Source organism: Fringilla coelebs, assembly GCF_963513975.1.
Source record: "Fringilla coelebs genome assembly, chromosome: 6".
Taxonomy (NCBI): Eukaryota; Metazoa; Chordata; class Aves; order Passeriformes; family Fringillidae; genus Fringilla; species Fringilla coelebs.
In genome coordinates, this window is record NC_140034.1 from 23290466 (window position 1) to 23311304 (window position 20839).

The 20839-nt window shown below is 48.3% G+C and overlaps 1 protein-coding gene across 1 annotated transcript; it reads right to left on the reverse strand.

The window, feature by feature from the left end:
• Positions 1 to 469: 469 nt before the first annotated feature.
• Positions 470 to 20582, reverse strand: DLST (dihydrolipoamide S-succinyltransferase). The gene is made up of 15 exons (XM_084208286.1): positions 20452 to 20582; positions 16032 to 16065; positions 14801 to 14849; positions 13692 to 13747; positions 13263 to 13337; positions 12856 to 12911; positions 12070 to 12181; positions 11393 to 11548; positions 11039 to 11124; positions 10276 to 10373; positions 5318 to 5448; positions 4681 to 4754; positions 3731 to 3814; positions 3038 to 3205; positions 470 to 2573 (listed from the first exon to the last, which is right to left on the reverse strand). The coding sequence occupies exons 1-15, from the start codon at positions 20518 to 20520 to the stop codon at positions 2439 to 2441; spliced, it is 1383 nt and encodes a 460-aa protein (XP_084064412.1). The 5' UTR covers positions 20521 to 20582; the 3' UTR covers positions 470 to 2438.
• Between the last annotated feature and the right edge of the window lie 257 nt (positions 20583 to 20839).

Consider the following 20839-nt stretch of genomic DNA (forward strand, 5'->3'; position numbering starts at 1 on the left):
AGCAGGAGTGCTCGTCCACCAGAGGGAAGCAGAGCTCTGGAGAAACTCATCTACACCAGCAAAGGTACAGACACCTCAATTGCTGTGCAGAAACTGGAGGACTGAGCAGGGAGCTGACCGCTAATGCCACAGAAGGCCAGAGAGCAGGAGCAGCTGAGCCTGGGGCTTTTCCTCTCCATGGCAGCCTGCACTGCCTGAACCCTCCAGCTGCAGCCTTGCACCTCTGTCCACCAGCCTCCTAATCCTGTGATTCAGGGGAGGTTCAGGAGGAAGGACCCTGTGTCCAAAGGCACAGCATGGCATCTTGCAACTCAGTGCCATGGGTGTCACCCAAAGAGTCAAAAGGAAGTTTCAAGCACTACTCTCTTACAGCAAGCCTTGACAGGGCAGATTAAATAAAGCAGTTTGCATAATTTTAAAGAGTTTGACTGCATATTGCCTTCCTTGGTTCAAAGGCCTCATTTATTACAGCTCCAGACAGAATAAAGCTTTCCCAGGCTCATGTACAAAGTCTGTACCACGTACAAGTCTGTATCCTAAACCAGCACAGAGGCTGAGTGCAAGCAGCATTTTTTAATCAAAACCTCTTTCACCTTTCTCACTCATTTGTGCAAAAATTAGACTCTCTACCCTTCATAGAACAAGGAAGGGTTTTTTCCTCTTCCCCTAACCTACCTTAGCCAGGGCCAGGCAAAAAAGCTGATTCTGCACTCTGTTTTTGTCCCTAGCTGCCAGGAAAATGAAGGGACTAGTACCAGGAACTGCCCTCCCTTTCATCCGCTTGGCAGCTGTGAATGCAATAATTTTCTGTTAGAAGGGGCTGCCCTCTTCAGCTGTAGCTGGGAAGGGTAAACCATCTCTGCTCTGAAGCTGATGTCAGAGCTGGGAAAACCCTGCCATAAACCAGAAATTATTTTGTGTTGTCCCAATGAGGACAGCTTGTTAGGGAAACACCCAGCACCATAGACAGCTTCCACTGTTCCTTGTTCTTGCTTACTTTCTCCCTCTGCAACAGCCTTTCCACACTTGAATGAATTACAACTTTCCCATCGCAGCAGTAAAAATTCAACTTCTGAAAAACTTTATGAGCCTGTCCCAGGTCTCCCTCTTGGCCATCATGCCCTTTAGCTAACACTGGGAATTCTTCACCATCCATAACAGTTCTGTTGCTAAAAAAGGATGATTTCCAGCCCTAAAAACCTCCTCTTTGCTGGGAAGAATCAATTCTTTGGCAGAGAGACCCCACCAAAGGGGTCAGCTCCCATTGCCTCTTTTCTCTCACCACCAGATAACAGGACTCTTGCACTACACTTGGGATGCTGTGATGCCAGAGTCCTCACCCAGTCAAACACACCCCTTGCAGTCGTTGCACAGTTTTATTTCATTTAAAATCCGCTGTGTTAAATATTTTTGTTACAGGTTCTGTGTAGGGGGTAAGAGTAATAGACTCTGCAGGCACTAGCAACCCCCTCACCCCTCAATTCATGTGTGCGCTATCAGATTCAGAACTGCCCCCCTCCCCCCAAAACCAGCACCCGTGGGCTGGGATGTACATTACAGTGAAAGGCTGGCCCCCCAGCTGTGTGTTGGCTGGGAGCAGGCCAAGCCCCCCTCACGCAGGAAGCCAGCAGTCACACCCACCGCCAGTGAGCTGTGTGCCAAGGAGAGCTGCTGGGGGCTGGTTCTCACCCCCACGTCGGGCATGTAATGGTGAAAGGGCTGTCCCCAGGAACAGTGCTACCTCCACAGAGGTCACGGGCTCTGCCCACCCCAACAAGAACATTCACGCCACAGTGACTGGGCTGGTGAAAGACAATCGCCAAGGGAAAGTAGGGGAGCTGCCACCCCGTGTTACTGTCTGTGGAGGGAGTGTAACTAGGGCACTGCCAGAAGCATGACACCTACCTCAAGTCCTGCTCTGACCAAAACTTTTCCTGCAAGTGGCCTCGGGGTCAGACCACCCTTGCAAGGCAGATGAGTGTGAAATATTTTCAAGCAAAACATAGACAGGACAGTAGCCTTTCCTCTCCTCTCCCTCCGAGGAACCTCAGTGCTAGGCAGTAAAGCTGAACCTGCCATGGAGGGGCAGGGAAGGGTATCCTAGCACAGCAGCAGCAAGCAGTTTCCAGTGGTATAGGACAAGCTAGAGGTGAGAGTTTGGTGCTGTGAGGGAGAGGATGCCACACAGATGGCTCTGGAAAGGCAGTGCCATTCAGTGGTTGGCCCACTGCACGGCAAGTTCTCGTGAGATACTAAACCTTCATTAAACAAAATAGGAAAGGAGGTAGGAGCTATCCCCGTAATTCCCTCTGGGACAGCTCCAATCACAGCGGAGGGAGAAAGACTGGAATGACCCCTGCCAGTTCCTGAATGCCCTGCATCGTCCCTGCTGGTGCTGCGGCCCTGTCCTGGGTGGGTTGTGTGGGGGTGTGGCTGCCCTACAGGTCGAGCAGCAGCACGCGGGGATCCTCCACCGCTGCCTTGATCTTGCGCAGGAAGGTGACGGCCTCTCTGCCGTCGATGAGCCGGTGATCGTAGGTCAGCGCCACGTACATCATAGGCCGCACCTCGATCTGAGCAGGGACAGGGGTGAGTGAGCTCAGCGCTCCTGCCTGCATGGTCCCCCCTCCCATGAATTCAGGGAAGACCTGGCTTTTTCCCACCCCGAATCCTGCATTCAAGCCCTCCTACATTTGTCCTCCCTGGCAAAATTATCTACCCACCCACCCAGGCTGAGTCCATGCCACATACAAGATAAGGGCCCTTCCTGGAACCGTTCCCTATCACAAAGGCTACAACCTCCTCCTTCCCACACCTAAGCAGATTATAACCAGTTTGCCCACTCACAGATAGGACAAAGTCCCTGGCACAGCTCAGGCAAGTACCAGGGCCAGCAAAGGTGCCCTATACCCATTAGTCTCTGCTCCTTCTTCACACTGAAGTGTTTCAGAAGTGACACCAACCCCTTAGAAAAAGGTCCTCAGTCTGCTGAGCCCTGTCCTTTGTTCCGTAAAACCTCCTGTGCAGATCCACCTACCTTGCCTCCCACAGCCACAGGCCTGTCAAAGATGGCATGCATGCCTAAGATGGCAGACTGGGGTGGGTTAATGATAGGTGTTCCAAAGAGTGACCCAAAAACCCCACCATTGCTGATTGTGAAAGTGCCACCATCCATGTCTTCAATGGCCAGTTCATTCTTCCGTGCCTAGAAGGAAAGAAAAGGTCTTAGAAAGCCACACAGATCGCAGAGAGCAAAGAACAAGGGTTTGGACATCCACTGTCTCCAGGAATAAATATTGATTGCAAGAGCTTTGCTTATTGATTTGTTCAGCTGAAAACCAGCACAAATTGCTCGAAAATGCATCCTATCTTTAGAGTGAATGTCTAGTGGCTTTGGGGAAGGATTCTCTTGCCTTTGCTTCCAACTCCTGCTTTTGCAGAAGACACACACAAGGACTTCTACCCCAGGGCAGTTCAGCCTTGGCCTCTAAAGACAAAGGTGAAGATACACCATCTCACTAATGCAGACTGCAGTCTCTGCACAGGGAACAAGTAGGGCTGTCCTAGAAGGCAAAGGCACAGCCAGACATGTAACTGGATCACTCCCCACAGCACAACTCAGTGTGTTAGAGGTCAGAGATGACGACACAGAGACCAAATCAATACATGCCGATCCAGCATTTCTGATTCTTTCCATTCCTCCCAACCCTCTTCAGAAAACTCTCCTTACCTTCTCCCCCAACTCGTAGATAGCACGCTCTATGTCAGCAAAGTTCATGTTTTCTACATTCCTAACCACAGGGACCACCAGACCCTAGAGAGAAGCAAAGTCCATGAATAGCAAATTCAGTGCAGCAACACACAGATAGCTGTCATGCAGCAGGAATCTGGCCACAGCCCCAGAGAGCTCCTGCCTCCCCCTCAGCCCACAGCAGCTGGTTGGCAGAGCTGCCTCACACCCTGATAGCCTGACAGGAAACCTGGCATGACACACCTGGCTGACACCTTAAATTGAGCCATCATCTTTGCCTTTGCTAGCCTATCTCATAAAATCAACCAGGTCTGTCTGGAGCCAGCTCCACATTGATAAATTCCCAGGTAAGGCACTGGGAGATTTCAGCTGGCACCTCTTTCTCTCACCTCTTTTTGCTGGGCCTCCCCTAGACTTCAGGAGAAGACCGTGACAGAACTTCAGTCCTTGTCAAACCTCTGCTTCATAGCAGAACCTTCTAATCAAGAAGGTAATGCACTAATTCAACATCTGTAACTCCATCCCATACTCTCCCTGGACAGAAACATCTCTGTGGAACAGCACAGCAAAGTTAGCCAGAGGACAGGACATTCAAAGCTTTTACTGCCTATGTCATGGATTCATGACAAGAAAGGGTTTCCCTAACCTGGCCCTACTCATTAACAACTAGATCTGTATTGACCCTGTTACGAGATCTCTTATTAAGATGAATATAGTTGTAGAATATTCTTGGTCCTCTGTCTTCTCTCAAAACCCATCTCAGCAGTCCATAATGCAACAGGTGTCTCATTTATAGAATCAGCTCATTTATAGAATCTTATCAGCTAATTTGTGCTGCAGCAGAGCACAAAGCTGTGCTGGCTCAAAGTATATGATCATCCTGTATGAAAGGCTGCAGGAAGCATGGACAAAGCATCCAAGGTACCTACCCGGGGAGTGGCTACAGCAACACTGATGTCCACATAGTCCCTGTACACAATCTCTTTGGTCGTGTCATCAATCACTAGAAAGAGAAAAAACTTCTGTTACATATGCAGAACCTAAGATCAAAGGTTTGATTGGCTAAAAAATCATAACAACTTGCTCACAGCTAGCTTAAATATAACTCCAGAGAAGAATGATTCCTTGCTGTACCTGTGGGAGCGGCACCAGGACAGATGGAAAGAAAACAGTCCACACTGCTCCGATCTCCTCAGTTATTCTCCCCTTGGTTATTCTGTTCTTCTGTGTTTCAGCAAGCACCTCTGACACGCCCAGGAACTGCACTGTGCCCACAGCATCACCTGTACACCAACCAGCAGGCTCTGCCCTCTGCAGGCTGCATATGCATGGCCCCAGCCCCATTCCTGGTCACTCCTTCCTAACTGAGTCCCTCTTGGTGAGCTGTCCACTACCTATCTAAGTGGCTTTAGCAAAATCAGCAGCAGCATGCAGGACTGTCCCCATGCTTTCTGTGCATTTGACTTGCTTCTCCAAGCTACTACTGCCATGGACTTGGCCATTGGCTTTCCCCCATTCTGCCACGTTCCCCAGATATGCAAGTCACCAGCAAGGGTCACCACTCACCTGCATTCACAACAGGCTGGTCCTGCAGAGCAAAGGCTGCAGCTTTCACAAAAGCTGACATGAAACCTAGCTTCAGGTTGTGCTTTTTCAGAAAGGTATCCTTGTGTACAGCTCTCATCTCCCGGATGTTGCTGTGAAACACATGATAATGCTGGTAAACCGGGATCCAGGAAAGCACCTTTCCCTCTCTCTGTAAAAGATTTCAGTGCCAGCCCCAAGGATGCAAATCTGCACCACCAAATGGGAAACCTCCAGTCTGTTGCAAAAGCCTTCACATGTGATATAAACATGGCTCTAAGGTTCCTGCCAAAGGATTAAACAGAAACTGGTTCTAGACCACGAGCTCCACAGCCAGGGTAAACCTGCAAGGCCCACACAGCCAAGAACAGAAGCAAGATGGGGCATGGTATATTTGCTGCTTAGGCCTGATGTTGCCCCTATTCTCTGGAGACAAGAGTGCTCATACCAGTGTGGCACTGTCATGGTTTGACCCGGAAGAGAGTTTTTTTTTGGAAAGTTATGGTCAAACCAATCAGTGGCCAGATGTGAAATTGGCATTTGGTTTGGCCACTGAGGATTTGGGTACGCCTCCGAGAACACACTCAGTGGGTTAAAAAGCAGAGGATTTTGAGAAGACCTTCCTCTTTGGAGTCCGGCCGGTGAGTTGCTCTGACCTCTCCCCTGCCCAGCTGCGTCTGGGCGGGGGAGGGGAGGCCATGCGGCCTGGGAAGGAAGGCCGGAGCCCCGGCAAGGTGCAGGGGTGGAGGAGTCCTGGGATGGTTTGGGCAGCCCCCCTGGGAGAGAGAATGACAGAGACTGTGCAGGCTGGAAATTTGTTATCTGGTGCCGGGAGCACAGCCAGGAGGAGAAAGTGGGGGGGGGCAAGGTGCCCAGCCGTCAGCAGACCAGGCCGAGCTTGTAACCTTTTTGAACCTTTGGAAGCTTTAAAAACACTGATCCTCCCCAGCTGAGGAGTGAGAGGAGAAAGAGGATGGGAAAGAAGAAGAAGTTTGACTAGGTGAAGAAATGCTTGTAGATGAGAGTGCCCTAGGTGGAGGAGATGAGTGGAGTGGCTTTGGCTGGACTTTTCTCTTACACAGCCACGGGCGAAACCAAGTTCTTCTGATAATACAGAGACTGCTCCTTGGGGGAGGCGGTTGGCTAGAAGCCAGGAGTGACAAGGCCGCGAGGAGAAGCGGAGAGAACAGAGACTGAGGGGGAGGGTGTGGTGGAGCCCTCTGCCTCCAGGGAAGGATCTCTGTTCCTGAGAGCCCCAGGCCCCAGGGGAAATAATATGGGGGGGACAGGTGTCCCAAATGGTGAGAGGCGGCCACTTCTTGGAACTAGGCAAAGCATTCTTAAAAGGACCTAAGGAGCAGTTTGGATCCATGGACAGTGGTGAGAGCGCTGGACATGGAAGGAAGAATGGTCACCGCTACAGATTTTCTTCGGGCGGCTGCAGTGTGTGACGTGGAAGCACTGGGGACTTTGCAGTGTTTTCCTGGGGAGGCCCATGGTGTGAGAGGAAGACTCCTCTCTCCTGATGAACTGGGGAGAGTGTGTGTGAAGGAGGGTATTGGAATTGAGAATTGATGTGTTAGAGGGGATTTGTTTGTTTGGAGAGGTGGGGGGAGGAGAAGTGTTTTTGAAGATGTTCTATTGTGGATTGTTGTGTGTAGTTTTTTCCTTTTCCCCTTTTGTGTCTATGTAGATTAATAAAATGTTGTTTTTTTTTCCCTCCATTCCCAAGTTGGAGCCTGTTTTGTTCTGTTCCTGGGTCACATCTCACGGTAACCATTTTGGAAAATCCACCTTTCATGGGGGCGCTGGCACTGTGCCAGGGTCAACCCATGACATTATTGGTTCCCTGACCGGGAATCGAGATTTAAGCAAGGGAGAAGATGGAAACTGTGAGATGGATCAAAAGGAATAAGAGCAAAGCATGTAAATAGATTGATTATAAAATTTAGGGATGGAGGTTTGGTGTATGTCAATTGAATGTAGTTTTGTTAATATGTTGGAGTGAAATGTGTATTCTCGGAGGCGAGAGGTGGATTGTCATGGTTTGACCCGGAAGAGAGTTTTTTTTTGGAAAGTTATGGTCAAACCAATCAGTGGCCAGATGTGAAATTGGCATTTGGTTTGGCCACTGAGGATTTGGGTACGCCTCCGAGAACACACTCAGTGGGTTAAAAAGCAGAGGATTTTGAGAAGACCTTCCTCTTTGGAGTCCGGCCGGTGAGTTGCTCTGACCTCTCCCCTGCCCAGCTGCGTCTGGGCGGGGGAGGGGAGGCCATGCGGCCTGGGAAGGAAGGCCGGAGCCCCGGCAAGGTGCAGGGGTGGAGGAGTCCTGGGATGGTTTGGGCAGCCCCCCTGGGAGAGAGAATGACAGAGACTGTGCAGGCTGGAAATTTGTTATCTGGTGCCGGGAGCACAGCCAGGAGGAGAAAGTGGGGGGGGGCAAGGTGCCCAGCCGTCAGCAGACCAGGCCGAGCTTGTAACCTTTTTGAACCTTTGGAAGCTTTAAAAACACTGATCCTCCCCAGCTGAGGAGTGAGAGGAGAAAGAGGATGGGAAAGAAGAAGAAGTTTGACTAGGTGAAGAAATGCTTGTAGATGAGAGTGCCCTAGGTGGAGGAGATGAGTGGAGTGGCTTTGGCTGGACTTTTCTCTTACACAGCCACGGGCGAAACCAAGTTCTTCTGATAATACAGAGACTGCTCCTTGGGGGAGGCGGTTGGCTAGAAGCCAGGAGTGACAAGGCCGCGAGGAGAAGCGGAGAGAACAGAGACTGAGGGGGAGGGTGTGGTGGAGCCCTCTGCCTCCAGTGAAGGATCTCTGTTCCTGAGAGCCCCAGGCCCCAGGGGAAATAATATGGGGGGGACAGGTGTCCCAAATGGTGAGAGGCGGCCACTTCTTGGAACTAGGCAAAGCATTCTTAAAAGGACCTAAGGAGCAGTTTGGATCCATGGACAGTGGTGAGAGCGCTGGACATGGAAGGAAGAATGGTCACCGCTACAGATTTTCTTCGGGCGGCTGCAGTGTGTGACGTGGAAGCACTGGGGACTTTGCAGTGTTTTCCTGGGGAGGCCCATGGTGTGAGAGGAAGACTCCTCTCTCCTGATGAACTGGGGAGAGTGTGTGTGAAGGAGGGTATTGGAATTGAGAATTGATGTGTTAGAGGGGATTTGTTTGTTTGGAGAGGTGGGGGGAGGAGAAGTGTTTTTGAAGATGTTCTATTGTGGATTGTTGTGTGTAGTTTTTTCCTTTTCCCCTTTTGTGTCTATGTAGATTAATAAAATGTTGTTTTTTTTTCCCTCCATTCCCAAGTTGGAGCCTGTTTTGTTCTGTTCCTGGGTCACATCTCACGGTAACCATTTTGGAAAATCCACCTTTCATGGGGGCGCTGGCACTGTGCCAGGGTCAACCCATGACAGGCACCACAGATAGCAAATGCAGGTGTGGCTGGACTGACATAGAAGGGTGAAAAAACAGCATGTGGCAAAAGCAGTAAACATGCAGGAAATAAAATCAAAGTGATCAAAGGAAAAGACCTCAACCACTCTGCAAATTCAGCACCAGACAGCACAACACCACTTTTGTACCCAATTGTCCAGCTTTGGGAGTTGAGTGAATATGAAAGAAATTTTCCCAGGAGCTATGGTACTGGGTGCTAGTCCACCCATAGCTCTTGACCAGACAAATCAGTTTTCCCACTGTTTCTATTAATCAAAATTGAGGCCATTTACAAAACATCAACCAAGCTGTGGCTACAAGCTCTTCCTATTCGAGCCTGACATAAGATGCTGTGGAATTGCATGGTTCATCCCTTCCCCCTTCAGAAACCTTCAGTCTTTGAAGAGACAGTTTCACCAAGGAGCAGGATTTTCCATGGTTTAGAGTGTTTGTTTTCCTGTGTCTAACCTTGTTTAGAGTTAAGATTACCACCCAAAGACATTAGTGCCTCCCAAGACACAAGGGCTGCAGCAATGAGGATATGGTTTGCTATGGAACTGCCTCATTAAGGCCTCCTCCTTTCAGACACTGACCCCCGTGGGAAGCAAGAGGCCCCAGCACAGGTCTTCACAAATCAACTTCACAGTAATCAATCCAAAACACATTACCAGATGCAATGAGAGCCCCAGGCTGGCGTAAAGCGACACCTCAATGAGCCTCTGAGAGGAGATAAAGCTGCAGCACTTCCCTCCAATCAAGACTATTTTGCCAGCCTTATTGTTCTGAGACCCAAATATTTACATGTTTTGTCTTAAGGAGTAGCATAGGATTTCACAAGGCAATTTGATTTGGGCACAATTTCCCCTTAATGCACTGTAACATAAGCTGCCCACCCTCCAAGGACATTACATTAGTGTGCTCAGTCCATGCGAGCATTTGAGTCAGGAGCCCCCCACCTGCTTGAGAGGATGGGGAAGGCTGCTGGTCTGTCTCTAGAAAGCTGTACCATCTGACAGCAAAGGCCTTAGGCCTAAGCAATGCTCACCTGAAAGGCTGATGAGCCCTGGAGAACCAACTCACTGGAAGTTAAACACCTCCAAAAGCAGTAACCCAGTGGAGTGGCAGAAAGCAGATGCTACATCTTGCTGTCTTCTAACAGCCACTATATGCAAGTGATCCTAGCCCCTTCTGGTCTTCTGCTCAACATTTAGCAGTCTCCCACCAAAAAGCCCACAGAAGAGGAATCAGAGACTACCCCTATTACAAGTAGCAGGTGACTCCCAAGGAACGACAGGCCATTAGGAAGCTCTGCACCCCTCATACCACAACACCAACGTGGTCCTGAAGAAGCTGCACAGACTGTGGTACATACCTAAGAAAGAGGGCCCAAAAGACATGCTGCTAGTCTCTCCAAAGAAAACCTGCAAGGTTTTGACTGCTATTTAAATATTACTGCCTCAATCTGTTTCTACTCATAAAGGGAAAAAGAGGCTTACTCCTCACCTCATATCAATCTCATTGAAAGTGGTCAGCATGGCACAAGTATTCTGAGCCTCTTTCAGCCGCTGAGCAATACGCTGACGCATCCTATTCATTTTCACCTGCAAATTAAAAAGGTATAAGCAGAAGCTGCCTAAAGCTCATCCAAGGGGAAAATGCACAAGAAACCCAAAAGGCTCTCCTCTTGCCATCTGAGTGACTAGGTGCCTAGGGCCAAGGTTTTCACTCTAGGTCAGGAGCACAATGGGCTGAGGAGTTTATTTTACTGCTCAGCTCAATCCACAGTTCACTTGAAAAGCAGTGCTGAAATGCATCACAGTACAGCTACTTCCAACCTCTGCATTCCTCAAGACCTCCAAGCATGCATAGCTTTCCAAGTGGCTAATGTGAGAAGAGCAAGACTGCTAAGAAAGCAGGTTGCTCAACAGATGCTCTCTTAAGAATACACAAGGCAGTTTCAGCAGTGCCAACCCTTTGCTGAGGGCTTGTGGACAAACGAAGCAGATCACACTGAGTCCTTTTGTCCTGAGTCAGCAGAGCTCAAGACAAGACTTTTGCCTAGAAAAGACCCATGCCAGATTGGTTCAGGCTCTTCCTCCACACCACTTGTAAGTGATTCCCGCATGTAGAGAATTTTCCCACCTGTCACAGTCCTACTGAGCTGGGTGTGTACAGGTGGATATGGACACATCCGGCAAGCTCAAGCCAGAACAGATTATCACCTAGCAACAGAAGTGCTGGCAAGATCCCTGCTCCCACAGCTTACCCTATGCTCTGATCTGGCACCTTTGGTGGGCACTGCCTCGCCAGGAGGGGCTGCCGCTGGGGCTGCAGCCGGCTTCACAGCAGACACTGAGGGTAAAAAACACATCAGTCAAAACCAGAAGCCAGGTAGAAAAAGCCCGTGCTCCTTGCTTAAGTGACACAGTATGGAAGCAGCTTGAATTAGGCTGGGAAGGTTCCAGGCATAGCTGAGCAATCCAGTCTGGAGCAAGCAGGGCAATACTGCAGGAGGCCTTGACCATAAATGCCTCTGTTTGATGTCCTTAACCTTTAACCTTATACACTCTCCCTCAAAGCAGAGAGACTCGAGAATAGGAACAAATGCCTGTTGGCTCACCTGGTTTGCTGTCGATGGGCTGAGTTGACACAGGCGGCACTGGTGGCATCGTAGTGGGAATTGGTGCTGCAGCAGGGGGAGGAGCAGGCGCAGCTTCAGGTTCAGGGGCTGCAGGAGGAGGAGGGGCTGCTGCTGGCTTAGCCTTGGCAGGAGCAGCTGAAAGACAAGGAAGAACCATGGTAAGGGCACCAGCTTCCACTGGCAGAGATCTGTGAGTCCAACCAACCTAACAAAAGTAAACCCTCAGGCAGAGTGCCTTTATGTTCTCAACACTACTGAGCTGACAGAAGTCACCACAAGAGAAAGCCATTGTGAAAGTGTTTTACTCATCAACACCCTTGACCTCCTCACTGGAGGAGGCTGGATGCTGCAGACATGCGGGCACAAAAGAGAGTTAGGGGAATTCTCAACTAGTTATAGCTAAGAGCTCATTCTCCTCCAGAGGGAACAAAAGAGAAGATCCCCCTCAGTAGGACTAAAATATGCTTTTCTAATGGACAAAAGGAGTACTTTCTTCCAGTTACAGAGGTAGATGAGGGAATTATTTAACCTCTCTCGGGATCCCTCTAAATGCTTTGCTAAATGCTAAAAACCATTTTATTCTAAATGCTTAAATCTTCAGAAAAAAACCTGGTGGAAACACAAAGGCCTATGCAAGTTATACATGCCTGACTTACCTCCAGTTTTCCTGAGTTTGAATAGAGGTGTCCCCCCTTCCACTTTGCCACCATCGGGTACCAGAAGGGCTTCAATCACACCAGCTGCTGGGGCTGGAACTTGCACTGATGTCTGAAGAAAAAGAAAGTCAGTTGGAGACCAAGCACCTAAGAGAAGATGCCAATATGTGCAGACACACATTGTAATTTGGCACAGACAGCAGCTGTGTCTCGCACTATTTGCACCAGTTTTCACACCCTCCACCAGGATTTTGTGCCAATAGTTAGAAGCTTTAGGAGATGCTGGCAGTGTAACATATAGCCTGATCTCCAGGATACAGTCAAGAACTGACCCACTGCCAGCATCTTCCTAACAGAAAATCTGAAAACTGAACTCAGCAGAAAATTCAGCAAGAACTTCAAGGCTTAACAGTCCTTTCAGGGGTGGAAAAACGTAAAGCCTAAATTTTAAACGATCTGAAGACAACCTGTGGCTTGCAGATTTCTCCTTTGTTTAAGCACAAACAGGTTTCAAAACTCAATCACTCAAATCTGAAGGAGGAGTAAAATTACAGCTCCAATAAACAACAATACCAGTGACGATCAATCAAATGGATGAGTAAGGGTTATCAAGAATTCTCATTTAAGGCACAGCAAATTTTATACTAGATGAGAAAAGCTTTTCTCCATGAAGAGAGCAGGAGACACAGTCAGGACCCTGTGGGCTCTAGGAGCTCTTAGCAGGAGAGAAGCCATACAGGGTATCTGCTACAGTACTAGGAAAAGTTTTGGTCCAGAAACTCCTACCTTGTCTGTTTCAATCTCACACACCACTTCATCTTCCGCCACTGTGTCTCCAACAGCTGAATGACAGATATGAAGACCACTGTGAGCAGGGAGGTGTGCTCTGGCCTCCCCTCTTTACCCACAGCAGTTTCCCACACTAACCCATAACTTCTACATCCCACTCCTTCTCAACTTCTAAAGAAAAGAGTAGCTCAAGCAATCTACTGCACAGTTGAGAGTCTGATTCCAGCTTAGACATCTCCCTGTCAGAGAGGTGATGAGGCAGTAACTGCAATTCTTAACCTCTTAGGAGAGCTGCAATCACATGCCTCATTTGTCACAGACTGAAAGGCACAGAAATGCATCCCCAAGGTGTCCAACACAGCAGTAACAGCAATGAGAATTTCAGGGAAGAGGCAACTGCTTACCTTTCTCCCACCTGACATCTCCTTCTGTGACTGACTCTGCAAAGGCTGGTGTGTTCACCGTAACCACGTCATCCCCTGTGAGAGAGACAAACAGACTTGACTGCTTTTAGAGCTAAAAATTTATGGTATTGCTTCATTCTTGTCATCACAACTCTGCTAAAGAGGGTAGGCCATCAGACATCAATTGCTGTCCGTCTCCTTGCTTCAACACTGATCAACATTTAAACACCAGAGAAATTCACATTTGACTGAAAGCCACATTTGACAGGAATGCCAGACAAAATCTTTAGGGTCCTGGGGATATAAACCCTGAGTCATCCATGCAGGCAGGACAGCAGTGAGCCTTGCCCAAGAATGGAAGGTAGCTGTTGGCAGGACAGCAAGAGGTAGCCAAAGAAGCATCATGCTGATTCCTGCCTTTTTACTTACTATGTACCGCAGTGGTTCTGAAGTAGCGGACAGTGAAGACACTGGAGCTATTTACTCTGCAGAAAGAGAGAAGAGTATGAACACAGAAGAACATTCCTCTGCAGGCTGCCAGCACCAAGCTCAAGTACAGAATTCACACTTGCTTAACTGATGTGAAAGGCTGCTCAGTTGCTCTATGTATTTGTCGCAAAGAACTCCTATTTACTGTTCAAGCTGCAACAATCCAGTCAGAAAGGAAGCATTACATTCTACTATCATTAGTGCTCTCAGAAACTCAGTGAGAACTGATATGTATGGAATTTCCATTTAGAAAGACAACCCAACAGAAGCCTCATAGTTTAAATACTGCTTAAAGGGTGACCTGGCCAGCCCACACAATGCCCAAGACTAGCACAGCAACCATTTTTTTACCTCCAGATTAGGACTGTCATCTCTACAGAAGTTGTTAGATTGCTCCAAAAAAAAAAAGAAAAGCATCATAAATTGCCTATGGCAATGCATCCAAAAACCAGCTATTTCCCTCCACCATGTTTCTTCACAGGGAGCTGGCAATCCCAAGTATTCCAAACGAAGGTTTTTATATCTGCTGACATCACATTTGGAAAACTGAAACAAATGTGCTTCAGCATTTCCTCCAGCACAGGCTACTTTGTACATACAAAGGATTTCAAAGTATTTCAGGCTTTTGTGCATGTACTCTTATGGTTATTTCCCCAAATACATTTTTATAAGACCACCTCATTAGTGCAAACCCTGACATATGAACAACAGTGTTGTGAATGACCCCACTTCTCCCAACAGAAAATCTACCAGGAGACCATCACAGAGCAAACAACACCTCTTGTCAGATAATCAAAGAGTAGAAATACATTTATCGCTGGTTTCCTCACTCCTGTTCCTCCCCTGTCCCAGTATCTGATTGCAGACAAAGCCTGTTTTCAGTTCCCAACCTGCAAAACCTAGATTTTGTTAGGGCTACCTCCATATGCCTACAACGTGCACAAGGATTTCATGACAGCCAACCATATTCTGTTCCTCAGACCTCAAATCTTATCATGGCTAGAGCAGCCCCAGTCTCCCCACGTGACAGTCTTCCAGTGGATACTTACACAAGCTTCCTGCTGTTTGTGTAAGCCAGTCCTTGGCTACCAGACACACCTGTGAATGAGAAAGGAGTTATATTATGCAGCGGTACAGCCCTCAAGTACCCTCATCAGATAAAAGAAGGCAGAGGACACCACTGCCTGCCCTGAAAGAAGTTCGGGACCAAATGGGGAATATATCCATGCAGAGACACCCCAGTGCCATCAAACCTGGCCACAGCTTGCCAAGAACAGTGGTTTTGTCTTCATCTAGATTTATAGGGATGGGGAAAACAGTTATAGCTTGACAACCAAGCTAACAAGGGTCACTTTGAAAAGGGCAAACAAAGCAGCAGCTACCCCGTTCAGAGCAAAACCAGGAAAGAGCTATGAGGAACCACCTCCAGAACTGCTGAGTTATCCACACCCATACGAAGTATGAAGCAAGGTATCAGCCCTGTAAGAGGCACCCCAGAAAGCCTCACAGCCACAGTGACTGCTAAGGAGGAAAAAAAAGGAAAAGAGGGTGTAGGGCAGAGTCATGAGCCACCATTATCCCTCTTCTCTGCCCACTCCCGTCCAGAGAAAATTATTTTCCAAAATCACAATAGGGAAATACTTGCACAGCTTCCCATTTTCACATACCCCACTGTCCCCTTCTCACACTGCTCATATGCCCTGACACTGCATTTTTTATTATGAACTGGACTCCTGTCCTTTGTCACTTACAGGGCACTGGGCAGTTTTCCAGACTGATCTTAAAGAGAGTCAGCATTGTAACTGGAGAACATAATTATCTCAATTACACAATGCCAGAGGGAAGAACCATTGCCCCACTTGATTTTTTAAAAAAGCAGCACAATTTCTACAGTACAGCTTTTAAAAACAGAGCTCTAAGGAAAAACAGTTTAAGCATTGAAGCGGAGTTCATAGGCACACTAGATCTGACATGTCACTTCATATTCATCCATCATTTTCAAAGGAGTTTATTAGAGAGCTAGGGCTCTGCAACAGCATGTGCTTCAAGCAGTGCAATGCCTGAAATACACTGTGCTGCTACTGTGAAATCTTCACCAGAGCCAAATGGATCAGCATGTACATCAGGCAAGGGAGGCACTCCCATGGAAACTTAGCTCATTTCACTGCTTCTTCACTACATGACTGACAGAAACAAACCCCAATCAGACCTATTACAAACTCCATCATCAGCTCTGTTCTTTCTAGGTAGCCTGAAATTAAATAGAAGTGTAAGACTCACCAGACAGAGGGCATCTTGCCAGAGTACAGTTCCCCTGTCAGAGAGAAAAGGATGTATCAGTATCACAAGAAGACAAACCCACCCTAGAAGGACTTTGGTTTTCCCCTGAGATCTGAATCAGACACAGGACCCACCATTCCCATGCTCCAGTCTGCAGGCATGCCACTTTCCCACTGTGTGCTAGAGCAGGAGAACACCTATGCCCTTCTTTATCCTTTGTCTCCTCCCAGGATGCTTTATGATGCAGTGATGTTAAATTTGGTGCTTGCACTTTCCAGTTCTGGATCCAGAAGTTTTGACCTTCTCATGCACACCTTCCTCTTTAAGATGGAATAGATTTCCAATAGAATTTGCTATGAATGAGAAGGCAAAGGGTAGCTACTGGATATGATGATAAAACATCCTATGATGTTTACTCCTCCAGTCATGAATGCAGCATCTAGGGGTTTTAAAAATTTTTTCTAAAGCTATGGAGCCTTTGAACTCCAGAAGACCAGAATTCCTCTCAGTGGCAAAATTTCTACTGCTGTTAGTTAGTCAGGAATTCCACATTCTTTGATGTTTCACTTCATACCTGTGTAATCATTGACAGCACTTCTAGCTCACCATAACAGCACTCAAAAGTAGAACACATTTCAAAATATTCCAATTACTTCCCCCTACTGTTATTACATATTTCTTTCACATGAAACCTGCAGAATTGGAGAAGATAAGAACTCTTTTAAAGCAATTGGAAAATAGCACTGATGTAGCCATGATGGAAATGCACTTGACTGGCTTAGAATGACAGCAACTCAAGAGCTCAAAGCACCCTTATCCAGCAGCTAAGGTAAAAGTTAGATTTCCTTCACACCTTCAACATCTGAAGTTTGTATACAAGCCCTGATTTCAGTTTCAGTGAAATGGGCAGGATGGGATATAAGTGACCTTAAATATCAAAATAATTTGAGGAGCTGTGTGGCAAGACAACAGAGACTAACAATATACTTGAGCTTGGCACACCATCTACAGGACTGAGTGCTGCAGCATACAAAAACAGATTCAATGAACACTTTATATCAAAACTACTAAGAGGCCTGGAATCAAGCCCTTGGTAGTTTAATTATCCAAGTTTATAAATGGATTTGACTTGTTGGATATTAACACAGAGACAACTCAATAATCAATAGGCAATTCAACAGGGTTATGAGTACCTGTGCCAAGGATGCAGGCAGCCAGTCTGACTTACAGCTAAGCTCCAGCACACCACCATGCAGCCACCCTGCTTGCCACTCCACTGCAGGGATGAATGATCCTGAACCAACACTCCTGCAAAACCAGCTTGTGGCAGGGCCTGCTGGAGCCCCTGCCCCAAGTCAGGCTGGGTAAGGGAAAGCAGGAAGCACTGTGCAGACTTTGTAGAGTCATCTTGAATGCTACAATGCCTAATCTTGGTGCAGCACTGGCCCTGCTAATTCAGATCTGGTTTGTGTAGAGCCGGCTCTCAGCCAGGATCAGTAAGACAAACTCCAACTTAACTCCAGTGGGTCAGCTCTCTAGAGCACCACAATCCTCAGCACTCTGTATTGATCATATTTTTCCCACTTTCTGTAGTGTCCCATATAGCATGGAGTCAATCACAAATTGAGTATGAAGCGACCTGAGTTCCCCTCTATCCATTAATGTTTCCCTGGGTGCTTTATTAAAAAAAGTGATTAAAGGCATTCCTAGCATGCCAGACAATAAATTGTTAAGAAAGGAACAGCCTCAGACTGATGCAAAACCAGACAATTTTATTTGCTCAGGATCAGTTTACTGTGAAGTTAAAACAAAAAGGAAAGTTTAGAAGGTCTTTCCTAAAATAAATCGCTGTGAAAAAACATCTGCTGCTCTCTTCCACCAGTGGTGTCAAGTCTGTGTTCTACAATTGCAGCAAAATTAAGGAAAAAACTGCTATCACTTTACCCTTTGCCTTTAAGGTTAAGAAATTAGGGGAAGGGCTTAATGTGAGGAGGAAGCCACTAATAAAAGATACTGTGATTTCTCTGGCTTACATTCTGCAGAACTGCTGTGTTCTCTTAACCACAGTACCTCAGATGAACATGCAGCTTCAGGAGACACTGGACAGGGCTGTTTCCTGTTCCCTTTTTTCCCTGAAGGAATCGCTCTGATTGCACCCCTTCCTGGATTGCTTGGCTAAATTTGCCCTCTGCCTTCTACTGGAGCTTTTTCAGTGAGAATGGAAATATTTCCGTTTCGCCACGTGGCATTAGCACATTGGGTCAGTTTAAAAAGACAGCCTTCGCTTGGGGAAAGAAGTCTTGGTCTAATTAGCCAGTGACTCATGTACCAAGTGATTAATATTTCCCTCTCGTTTCACATGACTTCTCAGAATTGTTTTTATAACCATTATTATGTCAAAGTGACCCTGGCACACACCGTCCCAGGCCACACCTTTCAAGGAGCCATCACCTTCCAGCAGGTCACTACACACTGAAATAAAGGATGCAATACATCAGCTAAAGCAACAGCCTGTATACCAACAGTGAGGGACCAGCTCAGGCAAGGAATCTGATGAACTTGACAGTGCAGCTCATTTCAAGAGAGGCAAAACAGAAGGCCAGTGCTGTGCAGCTCCAACAACAGGCAAAGCAGCAATTGGTTCTCCAGCCATGGCTTCTTGAGAGCAAAGCAGCTGCTGCTTCAACAAGGACGAGCACAAACCCCTTCTACACGTGAAAACCCCACTGCATGGTTTTCATGGGTATCAAAACAATTATATACAGCATGGGAGGGCAGATGCTGAGATGGGATGGAGATAGCAATGCTGAGTGATGGATACTGTTACTAAGACAACAGGCTCAGAACTTCTCCAGCATGAGGGGAGGATCAAACAGGGAAGAAAAAGCTTTTTACGAACTCCTGCCCAGATAAACAGAAGGATTTGATTCTCAAAGCATTTACACAGCTCCTGATCACACCTGTCTTTTCCAGACTAGCTCTTCTCTGGAGTTTTTCACGCAGCCTTCAAGATCTGCCTGCCCCGGCCCCGACTCTTATGTGCTACAGGCTATTGATGCACATTCATGGTTTCTACCTGATATAAATTCAGGACCTCTTCTTCTTTTACAGTCAAAACCCAGTCAACCTTTCTTCACCTTCACTGACTTCACTCGTCGTATTCAATCCTCCACTTCTGAATTTTGTACATGTCTACTGTTCTCACCTCTGCCACCAGAGGTTTGCCAAGCTTTGGAATTTCTTTCTATCTCTCCAAAAAGCCTGTATTACATCATAATCAAAATTTACTTCCCATATCGCTGTTCAAATGGAAATCAAACTACTGCTATAACTCCTCCAGTACATCTAACAGGTTAACAAGCATTCAGCCTAAAATCTCCTGATTTTCAGACTAGTTTTGTGAAAGGTTTGAGTACTCCATCTGACTTCTTCCTGTTCTTTATAATTACACAGCACCACTGAGAGCTGACAAAGGTTAAATATTGCTAAAATGCCACTTTAATAAGCTTGTTTCAACTGCATTATAATCAATTTGTCTCTACATTTCAAACTGCAACTGTACAGTTACTTGCAAGAGGTTCATTACACGTCTACACACGCATTTCTAACACAAAGGTGATTTTACATTACAATCGGTTGTCACCACTTGCTCGCCTACATTTGCAGCATGTCTAAAACCGAGTCTCATGCTCCAAGGCACCAGCTGGTCCCTGGAAGAGAAGCGATCTTTCCCATGCCGTAGGTATGCACATATATGTGTGTGCTCATGAAGCTGTGCATGTTTGCTGTTTAAACGGGAGATGTGTGCAGCAGGACACAGGACCCAGCCGGCCAAGGGCAGCCCCAGGGTTAAGTAGCTGCTGGGCTCTGTCAGCCCGCGCTGCAGCCAGCAGAGGTTACCACCCTTTGCAGCGGTTCAGTGACTGCCCTGAAAACCGAGCACAGAATTTACACAACAAACCGCATACCGGTTTGTTGCCGATCCTGCACCGGGCGCGCCCCGGTTCGGGAGGGTCCCTGCCAGCGCAGGCCGGTGGCTGCCAACAGCGAGGGCCCCGAATGCTACAGCCACTGACAGGCGGAGACGGCGGAGCCCGGGAGCGGCGGCGTTCGGAAGCCCTTCCCGCCGGTCAGCTCTGCCCGGTGCCGTGCGCCGCCGCCCTTCCCGCGGGGCCGGGCCTGGCAGCGGGGCAGCGGCACCCGCGGGGAAGGGGCAGCGCCGCGCTCACCGCGGCCCCTGCTGGGGGACAGCCTCGCCGCCCCTTCCTGTGCCCGGCCCCGCCGCGTCCCCGGGGCGGCCGTGCCCAGCGCCAGGCAGCAGGGGACGCGTCCCGGTGCCCTTGGCGCCGCCGACCTCGCCCGCCCAGCCGCCGCCCTTCCGCGCTCCCCGCTCCCCGCGGCCGGTGCCCGCGGGCCGTACCTGTCGGAGGGCGCGCAGCGAGCGGCCCAGCGCGCGGCCGAGGCAGCGGGACCGCCACAGCGGCACCATCGCGGCGGCGGCGGCGGCGGCGGGAGGGGCCGCAGGGCGGACACCGGAACCAGGCCCGGCGCGGGGCGGAAGCGCGGGGGGCCGGACCAAGCTCCCCGAGCGGGGGGAGCAGCCGGGGCGGGACCATCGCGGGCGGGGCCGGGGACCGGGGGCTGCTCACGAATTGCTGTGCGCTACCGTATACCTAATAATGTAGGTATTAACCATTCTATACAATGTATGTGACAGTAAATACTATTACGTATAGATCACAAACATATAAAATAGCTAGGTATTACATATACTTATATAAACACGCATCTGTACATACAGATGTTAT